This window comes from Panthera onca, chromosome D3 (genome assembly GCF_046562875.1).
Source record: "Panthera onca isolate mPanOnc1 chromosome D3, mPanOnc1 haplotype 2, whole genome shotgun sequence".
Taxonomy (NCBI): Eukaryota; Metazoa; Chordata; class Mammalia; order Carnivora; family Felidae; genus Panthera; species Panthera onca.
In genome coordinates this window covers 16,751,525-16,763,854 of record NC_138350.1, presented here as the reverse complement: position 1 = coordinate 16,763,854, position 12,330 = coordinate 16,751,525, and the positions used below count along the sequence as shown (strand labels likewise).

At 46.3% G+C, this 12,330-nt stretch overlaps 1 protein-coding gene across 1 annotated transcript in view; it reads left to right on the top strand.

Annotated features, from left to right (window-relative positions):
* SVOP (SV2 related protein) overlaps positions 1-12,330 on the top strand; it is a 79,429-nt gene that overhangs the window by 46,141 nt on the left and 20,958 nt on the right. The window contains exons 7-9 of the mRNA XM_060612494.3: positions 8,763-8,826; positions 10,982-11,107; positions 11,800-11,928. Coding sequence (XP_060468477.1) covers positions 8,763-8,826; positions 10,982-11,107; positions 11,800-11,928 — 319 coding nt within the window. The remainder of the gene's footprint in view (positions 1-8,762; positions 8,827-10,981; positions 11,108-11,799; positions 11,929-12,330) is intronic.

Sequence of the window (12,330 nt, the reverse complement as noted above, 5' to 3'; positions counted from 1 at the left end):
ATAGCTAACAAATGGCAGGGCTTGTATTTAAACATCCCTTTTGACACCGCGAATATATTCTCTTAAATACTCCACTCCATGGCTCTTTGGGACGTGAGGGGAACAAAGAAAAAACAGAAACAAAATGACAGAAGAAATATTTAGTCACCCAAGAGAGCCATTGGCTTCCCAGCACCTTGGCTCTATCCATTTACATAAAAACAATCATGCCTTAATTATGCGATGCTCTTAACTAGTTCTAAAAATGTCTCCCTTAAGTTCATTATTTGGAAACACTTAGTTGAAGATTTTTTTCTTAGTTGAAGATTATTTTCAGTGTTCATTTATTTATTTGGAGAGAGAGAGAAAGAGCGAGCAAGTGCAAGCAGGGAAGGGCCAGAGAGAGAGAGAGAGAGAGAGAGAGAGAGGGAGAGAGAGAATCCCAAGCAGGCACCCGACTCAGGGCTTGATCCCATGAACCGTGAGGTCATGACCGGAGCCAAAATCAAGAGTCAGATGCTTCATCACCTGGGCCACCCAGGCGCCCCCTCGTTGAAGATATTTTTACGTAATTCAGTGTAACTCAGAGTTTCCCATCGCTTAGGCTTTGCACCACCTCACAAAACAAATCGGTAAGATTTTGCTGTGTAATTTTTAAAAATTCAACAAGCAGAAGTCCCTACAACGAATTATTAGTGTAAATACAAATGATATTATTTGAGACTAAAAATTGTTTTTCTTTCGGTTTTAGTGAGGCATAATTGGAATCCAGCACTATATATATATTCAAGGCTTACAGTATAATGCCTTGACTTACATATCTTGCAAAATGATCACCTCAATACGTTTAATTAACATCCATCATCTTATCTGCAGACTATATTATTAATAAAGAGCCCATCCCTCTGCCCTGATGTGTATTTTTTATATGCTTCCTTCTTCTTTCTATTTTTATAATTAAAAAAAATTAATGTTTATTTATTTTGAGAGAGAGTGTGAGCGAGGGAACGGCAGAGAGAAAGGGAGAGAGAGAATCCCAAGCAGGTGCCCCACTGTCAGCACAGAGCTGGAAAAAGTAGTCCGTCTCACAAACCACGAGATCATGACCTGAGCCAAAATCAAGAGTCAGATGCTTAATCTACTGGGCTACCCAGAAGCCCCTAATTTGTTTTAAATTTTAGTCCCCAACCTGGGGCTTGAACTCACAACTCCAAGATCAAGAGTCACATGCTGTACCGACTGAGCCAGCCAGGCTCCCCCTCTCTCTTTTTCTTCTTTCTTTTATTCCTTCCCCCAAAGTAGGCATTTATGTTGGTCCTTGGAGATAATGTTACTGTTGTAACATTAATAACGGCAATGATGATGGGACACCTGCGTGGCTCAGTCGGTTGAGCGTCTGACTTCAGCTCAGGTCATATCTCGCGGTTCGTGAGTTTGAGCCCCGCATCTGGCTCTGTGCTGACAGCTCAGAGCCTGGAGCCTGCTTTGGATTCTGTGTCTCCCCCTCTCTCTGCTCCTCCCCTGCTTGCACTCTGTCTCCCTCTCTGTCCCTCTCTGCCGTTCTCCCTCTTTCTCTCAAAAATAAACATTTAAAAAACATTTTTTTAAATGATAATGATGATCATAGTAATGTCCACCGAGTGTTTACCAAGGGCAAGGGACAGATGAGAAAACAGGCTTAGAGATCGAGATCACAAGTGACGTGTTTAAGGCTAAATGGCTATTGAGGGGAGTATGAAGTTACTTCTTGCTTTGTAACAGACCACCCCAACATTTGTGGCTTAACGACAGTTCACTGAGCTCAGGGTTCTGCAGCTGGGCAGTTGGGTTGTTCAGGGCTCGGCGGGGCTCCCTCATATGTCTCTAGTCAACTGGTGAATTGGATGGGGGCTGGCCAGGTTAGCATGGCCACAGCTGATTCATCGATGCTCCACAAGCCTCTCAAACTCCGGCTGGCCAGCCCAGGCACCTGGTCACGTGGTCACATGGCACCTGGGTAGGGGTCGGAGCGAGGATGCAAAAGCCGTAAAGCGTCTTGAGGCCCAAGGCACAATATCACTTCTGCAACGTTCTATTGATCAAGAGCGAGTCTCAACGCCCAGATTCAAGGGATGAGGAAACAGACTTTGCATGGAGGTGATCTGCAAGGGAGCAAGACACAGGGAGGGAAAAGAGCGGGGAGAGGGGGGGGGGGCGCCTTGTGCAAACCATCTGCCGCATGGAGAAACTGGGTTCAAATCCAGGCCCATCTAATGCCAAAGCTCTTACATTTCAACAGATACTGTAGAAGGATTCTGAGCTTGTACAGTCAGAAGATGCTGATAAATCATTAATGTCCACTGGGTCCGTGATAGTGATTTGGAGATGATTCTGGAGAGGTAGAACTGGAGGTTCAGAGAAGTTTCTATTCCCTTTAATTAAGACTGGAGGGGGTGCCTGGGGGGCTCAGTCGGTTAAGCGTCCGACTTCAGCTCAGGTCATGATCTCACGGTCCGTGAGTTCGAGCCCCACGTTGAGCTCTGTGCTGACAGCTCGGAGCCTGGAGCCTGCTTCAGATTCTGTGTCTCCCTCTCTCTCTGCCCCTCCCCTCTGCTCATGCTCTGTCTCTCTCTCTCTCAAAAATAAATGTTAAAAAAAATTTTTTTAAATGATCATTGCCACTAATTGCAAAATACACAGAAAATACATGGAAGAGACAGGCTGGCCCCAGGGTAGAACGTTTATTATTTCCAGCAGAGGGTGCTGTGTTATTTCCGTAGAAATGCCACTTAGCTAGGAGAATGAGCTGGACACCTGCCTTAACTGGCACCCTGCTTGTGTGTTAGCTGCTCTTCAAGATTAATACTCCAGGTCGCTGCCCATCTGTTCCACCTTGCAAGGTCTTCAGAAGATTCTTCAGATTCTTGTCTAGGTGGAACTTGCACAAACCCACCCTTAGCACTGCGGTTTCTCTTTAAGACCAAGCAGAAACGGCAAAGGGAGATCACAGGTCCCTTCTTTCCAAGCACGTGATCCAAATGGTAAGTCTCTAACTGCCAAGGGCTATACATTGTGAGAATTTTCGGTGGGAATTTTTTTCACGCCACCGTCAACCGCTTCTTGGCATTGCTGCTTTCACTGCTCATTCTTTTATTTTTCAGTGTGCTTGTAATAATCCCTACACTTGGGATGGAGGTCAAACAGCTCATTTTCATCATGAACCACTATAAATAATGGCCAAATGGGGAGCACGACAATTACAGGAAAAGAGGTTTCTTGTGGCATACGAGGCAAAGACAAGAAATTGAAAACAATCAGAGCATTAATCAACAGGGTTGCCACTGTTTAAAAATAATGCAGTAGACCCGCGAATATTAACATGGGAAGGTTTCCCAAATGTCTTATTGAAAGCAGATCCTGACACAGAGAAGCTAGAGCAAATAGTTTACTCTGGGAGATTCTGCAACCCACGTCTCCAGATTGTCCCGTTTAAGGGAGAGGGAAACGTCATTTGTTGAGAGTTGCCCCTGGGAAGTTTAAATTCCTTGGCAAACTAGACTCCTAGTCTGCCACCGAGGTTGGCAGAGCAAGCCTTAATAACCAGAGAGGGGCGCCTGGAACAGTCATCTGAGCGTCCGCCTTCGACTCAGGTCATGATCTCACTGCTTGTGGGTTCGAGCCCCGCGTCAGGCTCTGTGCTGACAGCTCAGAGCCTGGAGCCCGCTTCGGATTCTGTCTCCGTCTCTCTGCCCCTCCCCTGCTCATGCTCTGTCTCTCTCTCTCACATATAAAATAAAACATGAAAAAAATTTTTTTTAAATAACCAAAGAAAGCACTCAGGATAGAGTTGCAGGAAGTGGCAGGTGGAAAACTGTATTGACACGGAAGTTGGAAAAGTCGGGCATTTGTATGGGTTGAACTTGGACAGTATGCTGCATGTGGGAAGGAAGGAAGGAGGAAGGAAGGGGAGAAAGGAAGTAGGGAGGACAGAAAGGAAGGACAGGAGGGAGAGAGGAAGGGAGGAAGAGGGAAGGAAAGGAAGGGAAGAAAAAAAGATAACATTGCTTGCATTTATTTATTTAGCTAGAGAAGGGGCTGGAAGTTTGCAAAGCAGGCTCCCGGTAGTTATGGCTTTGGGGGGAATGGAAGGGAAGTAGGGGCAGTGGGGAAGAGGAAGAGGCATCATATACTCTGTATATTTGTGTATTGCTAACTTGTCTTAAACGAAAATGCATTCGTGAGGTGCTGCTGCTTCAACTAAAAAAAATGTAAAAAGAAATAAAAAGACTGTGTGCTTATAGCTTCATGATAAGAAGAAATCCTTGACATCGAAGGACAGGAATAGCTCTGCCCCCTGGAACACGCCACGGCACAGTTTCACAGTTAGTTGTTGAGCTTTCCTGTGACAGAGGAAAGGTGAACATGCTTCCCGCTTTATTAGTAGTATTTATTATTATTATTATTGATTTTTTTTTGAATAATGTAAGCACACCGTGTGGAGAAGAGCATAAGGTATCAAAGAAATCATCCATGGTAACCGCTGTGACCTCTGCAACCACTATAATCTGGGTCCCCATTCTCAGAGCTGAGTTAAGTGAGATTCCTGATGGTTTTTGCTGAGCGAGGTACTTGTGGGCATATACGCTGGAACGAGTTGGGGGGGGGGGCCACTCTGGCAATATATATCAAAAGCCTTCAAAATACGCATAGGCTTTGACACAAATTCTATTTAGCAGGGGCCTAGCCTAAGGAAACCACGTGCAGACCAAAATGTCTTCAGCCTGATGACGTTCACTGAAGTGTTGTTTATCGTCGTGAAACCATCCAAATGAGGAAGTGGTTGGTGGGCTAGAAGCTATAGACAGATGTGGGTGAGAATTTTGGCTCTCCTACTTACTGACTTACTAGCTGCGTGATCCTGGTCAACTAACAATTTATCTAACGTAGATAGACCTAGAGATGAAAATGAGAGTCAAAAGTACACACACCCAGGGACAGCCGGGTGGCTCGGTTGGTTAAGCTGCCGACTCTTGATTTCGGCTCAGGTCATGGTCTCACGCTTTGTGGGCTCGAGCCCCGCATCGGGCTCTGCGCTGGCAGTGTGGAACCTGCTTGCGATTTTCTCTCTTTCCCTCTCTCTCTGCCCCTCCCTGCCTCTCTCTCTCTCAAAATAAATAAATAAACTTTTTAGAACTTAAAAAAAAATACGTACACACATACAGAGGATTATAATTATCTACCCCATTTACTTGAGATGTTTACTGAGTGAGATAACCCATGTAAAACATCTAGAAGAATATTTGGCATATAGTAGGTCCTCAATAAAAGGTAGCTATTATTAAGAAAAGTATGGTTCAGGGGCGCCTGGGTGGCTCAGTCGGTTAAGCGACATTGGCTCAGGTCATGATCTCACGGTTGGTGGGTTCGAGCTCCACGTCGGGCTCTGTGCTGACAGCTCAGAGCCTGGAGCCTGCTTCGGATTCTGTGTCTTTCCCTCTCTCTCTGCCCTTCCCCCATTCACACTCTGTCTCTCTGCATCTCTCAAAAATGAATAAACGTTAAAAAAATGTAAAAAAAAAAAAGAAACGTATGGTTCATGCATGTGATGGAATATATGTGTGTAAGAGGGTTTTAAGTGGTATGGTAATGCTATTTATAAATCAATGAAAAGTAAGGTTTAAAATTCTTTTTTTATTTTTTTATTAAAAATTTTTTTAACATTTATTTATTTTTGAGAGACAGAGTGAGACAGAGCACCAGCAGGGACGGGCAGAGAGAGAGGGGGACACAGAATCCGAAGCAGGCTCCAGGTTCTGGCTGTCAGCACAGATCCCTACATGGGTCTCAAACTCACTGACCAGGTGATCATGACCTGAGCTGAAGTCGGATGCTTAACTGACTGAGCCAGCCAGGTGCCCTAGGTTCAAAATTCTTGAGTATGATCTTAGCTAGAGAGAGAGATTGAGAAAGAGGGATAAAGACAGAAGATCAAGACAGAGAGAATATACTAGAATACTTATACTGTGAAATGAACTAGATGACATTGCCTTTTCTTCATACTTTTTTCTAAATAGAGTGTATATACCTGAACTATTAAAGCCCTAACCTTTCCTCTGAGGCTCCTAAGAATTCTTCCTTCTCTGGACAGAGGTATCCTTTTATCATTATCCTGAGAAGGACTTCTACTGGCGATAGAACTGTTCCTAAATCTCAGTGGTATTGCTAAGACCAACTTTCAAAATGTTAGATGTTATGCAGGGAAGGACGTCATTCGTAGAAGCAGAGGTTCCGTAGAAGCAGAGGTTAGTCAGAGATTCTTGTGTAAGTGATTTATTTAAGGAATGCTCTCGGAAGCCCGTAAAACCGTGAAAGAGGCAATAATGTTGAAAGGAAGAAGTTAAGCAAAAGTATGGTTTCTGGTGACGTCGAGACTCGGGCTGATCCCACAGGGAACTCAGGAGTGTTCTTTGTTCCACAAGGTCTGTCCTACCTTGAGGCAATGGAACGGGACTTTTGTAAGCACATACCAGTCTGTCCTGGGGAGAAGGGTTGTAACTCCTAGACACTTCTCTGGTGAGGCAGCCTCAGTTGCTCCAGAGCAATCCCAGAAGAGGGTTGCAGCATTAGCAGCAGCAGCTGGGAGTTGGACACGAACTAGTAAAGGGGCATCCCAGGAGACCTAGATGGGTCACCAGCATCCATCTGCCTCAAAAGGGTTAATGGAAATGAGCCTCTCTCTCCCCGGCCTCCCTTATGAGGAGCCAGGAGAGTCGCATGACGCTATCTAGTAGCCCCGATGCTTGACTTAGGTGGGAGATGTGGGGAAAGAGAAAGCCTGCTCTTCCTAACAAATTGGAAGGCAGCACGGGGAAGTCGTTTAGAAGTTTCCTTCTCTTCCCAGCGTGGCCGGCGGCTGAGGAAGTGGAAGGCAGGGGAAGGGGCACGAATGTAGTAGATGGAGGGGTCGATGCGGTTAGGACGTTCGTTACATTCAGCAAACCAATAAGTTGATTGAGCAAATAAGAAATATATTGAGGAGAATGAGGCCCCCGTGTCTCAATGTCAGAGAAGGGAATTATAGACATGGAAACCCGGGAGGGTTAGAAAGAACCCTAACCTTCTGGTTGGACTGGAATTGAAAGTATCAGTAAGAACTCGTTTTTTAAAAATATATATATATTTTTAAATATATATACACAGATAGATATAGAAACATATGGGTGTATGGAGTGCATGTGGACAGAGAGAAATGGAGAGACCAAGATAGATGATAGAGAGAGAGAGAGAGAGAGATCTCTTAGCTGCATCCACTGAGAAGGCCTAGAAGCAATGACAGCCCAGCAACAATGAGCACACTGACATCAGTATTTGGTTTCTAAATACCGTCTTCTACCAAAAGGAACCAGAACCTCTTAGAAAAATGGCTGACACCGTGGCTGGGACCAGGAAAACACACCATGAGCTTGGACATCTTGTTGTGCCAGAAAGTAAAGAAGAGTTCAAGGAATGATGGAGGCATGTAAAAGAGACATAGGGATTGGTTTAAACGGTCTTCCAATGAGAGGCACCTCAATGCCTGAATGAGGGTGTCTCAATTGGTGAAGCGTCCAGCTTCGGCTCAAGTCATGATCTCATGGTTTGTGGGGTCGAGCCCCGCATTGGGCTCTGTGCTGCTGGCTGAGAGCCTGGAGCCTGCTTTGGATTCTGTGTCTCCCCCTCTCTCTCTGCCCCTCCGTCGCTTGTGCTCTGCCTGTCTCGCGGTCTCAAAAATAAACATTTTTCTAAAAATTAAAAAAAAAAGTCTTCCAACGGTCAGATCTGGGACAGTCTGAGCATCAGAAGAATAATGGTAGTAGTGGGTTACAACCCACTGAATAAACTAGGAATCTACAAGTTCATACTGATTCGTTGAATGAATAGGTAGATAGATAGATAGATAGATAGATAGATAGATAGATAGATACAGGGGAAAAGGGAAACTCCTCCTTACAGTAGAATATCCATTCTAAATGTAGAAGGAACAATGAAAATTTAAAAAATACCACCTGTTACCATCATAGTAGTGTTGATTCAGGTGGATATCGTCCATGAGTGGGATATCGAAGCTGATGGGTAGAGGTTCTAGGGAGAACAGGATATTGGCATAATCTCTGAATTTTTCCCCACAAAGTAATCCCAGATAGAAAAAGGATAACTTTAGGGTGGAGAAATCTGTCAGACACCATCTTGAGCCAGTGATGAAGGTTAAGGTCACCAGTGATGAGAGGAGTTGACACCATATGGCCCTGATGTGAGGCACTGGAAGGAGCTTAGTATCATTTCTGCGGGGTTCTTGCCAAGAAAACATGGCCTGAGTCTGGTCACAGGGAGACAGCAGATGGACTTAAGAGGAGGAGCATCCTACAGAATGAAAGGCCTGGACTCTTTAAGACTATTCAGGACGTGAATAATAGGGAAAAACCTGAATAATGTTCCAGATTGAAGTTGCCCATTGTCACACTACCCTATTTTCTCCTATATTTGCTGGGTTGTGGGTAGGGCTCCGTGTCGGCAGTTCTGAATTTGAGAATCATGTGGGGAGTGAGTGAATGCAGATGCCAGAACCCCACCCCTGAGAGTCTGTTCCCAAGGGTTTGGTGTGGGGCCTAGGGATCTATGACCTTAGCCGTCATCCTAGGAAATTCCAAAGTAAGTGGTCCACAGACCACCCTCGGAGGAATATTCGCCTAGAAATTCAGAAAGCGGTGGCAGTCCTCTTACTCAGTCCCGACCTTAACTTTCTTCCTGTCTCTCTGCTTTCCCAGGGTGACGCTGTACGCGGAGTTCCTTCCCATGAAGGCCAGAGCTAAGTGTATTTTGCTGATTGAGGTAAGGAGGGTGGTCTGGGTTTCCCAAGAGCGCTCAGTCCCTGAGCAGGAGATTCTCAGGCGTCTTGAGCCACAGGATAAGGAAATGGGAGTTTAAGAGAGCTCTAACAGACTCAGTGCGTGGAGACTTAAATGGGTCAATTATGTCAATTCTGACATGGTCTTTTTGCAATACGGATAAACTCTTCAATTGACAAAAAAAAAACCACCAATCAATCTCTTAAAAAAATGGCAGCAGGCAGGTGGTATTTCCTTCTTGGACTTCACGTGGCTTTTATCTGAGAGTTGGTGCGTAAGGGGACCAAAACTCCTGTCCCCCATCCATATCATCACCCTCCACCCCTGTTTGTATCCAGGCTCACCTGTGTCTTGTGTGAGGGGCCACTTCTGTAGCCTAGAGGCTGCCTTAAAACTCCCTCGGTCCAGGGGCGCCTGGGTGGCTCAGTCGGTTAAGCGTCCGACTTCGGCTCAGGTCACGATCTCGCGGTCCGTGAGTTCGAGCCCCGCGTCGGGGTCTGGGCTGATGGCTCAGAGCCTGGAGCCTGCTTCCGATTCTGTGTCTCCCTCTCTCTCTGCCCCTCCCCCGTTCATGCTCTGTCTCTCTCTGTCTCAAACATAAATAAATGTTAAAAAAAAAAAATTAAAAAAAAAAAAACAAAGCTCCCTCAGTCCAGCTTGTCCCTCCGAGCCTTCTTTCTGCCAAGGTTTTGTGACCCGTTTTCCAATCATGGTTCTGGAAGATCTCAGGGCCAATATGTAGCTGCCCAATGACCCCTCTACCATGCAGGTAGTAGAGTTTATTTGTCCTTTCAGACACTGATGCCCACAGTGATAACTGTGATGCCACTCTGACGTCTCTAGTCACCATGACCACGTTGACAATAGTAATCACATTGACGTCACTGCCCAACTTACCACCCAGACTGCATCTACCCCTGATCGATACCCCTGGTAGTCATCTGGTCCACACTGGTATGGATGAACCAACTATTTAAATATTGAGATGCATTTATGCCAGCAGATCTTGGTCCCTGATTACCCCTCATCGCCTGACACCCTGTCCACTCTTAGGACCCCCTAGAACTTCCCATGATCTAGCATCTGAAGAGTTAACTCCTGGCACAGTCATGGTATATGTGTGTGTGTTGAGAGCGGGGGGTATATGACCAGTGTCGAGTGTCTATCCTGGGTTGGTCCAGTTTGTTAGACATTTTGGCGATCACCCCTGGTTGCCGGCAACAGAAATAGACTGTGGTTAAGTGCAGCCAAAGAGGGTTTAGAAAGGCTCTCGGAGTCCCCCAGAACTGATGGAGAAGCTGAAGGGCCATGTTTGGCAATGGACAATAGTTGTAGGGCCTGAGCAGGAGACAGCATACTCAACTTAGGATAGTTTGAAGAGGGTTTGATAAAGGGACTATTTCTAAATAGCCCCAGGCCTGAAGTGCCAGTTGCCAGGCAAAGGCAGGAAGTAATTAATCAGCAGCCCAGAGAGAAAGAGAGACAGAGTTGTGTGTCCAGGGCTGTTGGACAGGTGCTGTGACCTGCTGAGAGATGCAGCCAGCCCATGACCACCGTGCAGGGAGGGAGCCAGAGGAATAAATGCCCCCACATCTCTTTCCTTTCTCCCTCCTTCCCTCCCTCCCATGTCCTGTGGGGCTCCCCATTGGCTGTAGCCAGTGGAAAGCCAGAAGACAGCGAGCCTGTGGATGCAGTCCATACAAAAAAAGCAAGGTGGGAAAGGATGACGAGGCAAACAGAAGATAGTCAGCCCTGCAGGGAAGAGGCAGTTGTGATAAAGGATACTAGGGGCCTCTTGGGCGAGAGAGATGGATGTCAGTAGACGAAACCAATATGTCCGTTACCGTATTGACCTCACACGATATTGATGGCATTGATCTCCCTAAACCAGAGCTGCCACATCGTACCCACTCCAGTGGGTACCACGCAAATATGACTGAGTGTGGATGGGCCCCTCAGGAGATGGGCAACATGATGGCCCTGCCCCCAACTATATGAAAAACAGGAAAGACGGCCATTCCGACGTGGCTGACCCCGAGGACCCTCCCCCGTGTCAGTAGCGTTGTCTGCAGTGACCCTGACATTGCTCATGTGTTGGCCACGCTGCTCCCATCGCTGATCCCGTTTTCCCCTGCCAGGTCTTCTGGGCCATCGGGACAGTGTTCGAGGTGATCCTGGCCGTGTTTGTGATGCCCAGCCTGGGCTGGCGCTGGCTGCTCATCCTCTCGGCCGTCCCGTTGCTTCTCTTTGCGGTTCTGTGTTTTGTAGGTATCCTTTAAGAGATGTCAACCTTTACGGGGCACCTGGGCGGCGGCTCAGTCGGTTAAGCATCCAACTTTAGGTCATCATCTCACGGTTTGTGGGTTCTAGCCCTGCATGGCGTTCTGAGATGTTTGGGATTCTCTCTGTCTCTCCCACTTCCTCCCTCGTCCCTAAATGCTCTTCTTCTGTCTCTGTCTCAAAATAAATAATAAAAAAAATAAGATCTCAACCTTGGCCACTCGGCTTTCTGCTGTTCAGCCGTTCACTGTGTTTCAGTGGGGAGGAGGTAAAGGAGGACACTGTCCTGCAGAGATTCTTTGTGAGATGATGTTTTTGGAACTCTGCCAGCCGCACCAATTAATAATAATAGCAACAGAAACAACAATCATTGCATGAACCCATTCCAGGTATCGTGCTAAGCACTTTGTCTGGATTCTCTCACTTAACCCTCTCGGCAACCTTTACGAGGTGGGATCTATCGTTATCCCCATTTTGTGGATGAGGAAATGGAGGCACAGAAAGGTCAAGTAATTACTCGAGGTCCCACAACCAGGATAATCAATGACAGAGCCAGGATTTGAAGCTAGCCCTCTGGCTCCAGAGCCCTAAGCTTAAAGACTCCACACCCCGCTGAGATATGTGGCTGGGACCCCATGTTCTGTTCCACCCTAATCTGCCACGTCTGTCCCCACAGTGGCTGCCAGAGAGCGCAAGGTATGATGTGCTGTCCGGGAATCAGGAGAAGGCCATCGCCACCTTAAAGAGGATAGCGACAGAAAACGGAGCCCCCATGCCGCTGGGGAAACTCATCATCTCCAGACAGGTCAGTGCCTGGCCCGCTGTCTGTGGCGTGTGTGTGTGTCCGTGCGCCTGTGCGGGAGTGTGTGCGTGGGTGGGGCGTGCTCTCCACGGAGGTGGCAAATTCTGAGACCAGCAAAAAGCGCACAAGCAGACTAATTCCCCAAAAGCCAATTTTCCTGAATTAACTTGCCAGTGTATCTTTTTTACCAAAAAATGTTTCAAGGATCTTTTTGAATATATGTAGCAAATAGGAGTATATTTTTCCTGTGTATGTATTAACACATTTAGTTCCTCGATATATGCTCTCTATAAATATGTTAATGAATCTATTTCTAAATATATTAACCTATTCCAAAATATAGTCAATAAATACAAACATTCTCAAATACATTCAATAAACCTATTTAATGGGTGTTGTCTTTTC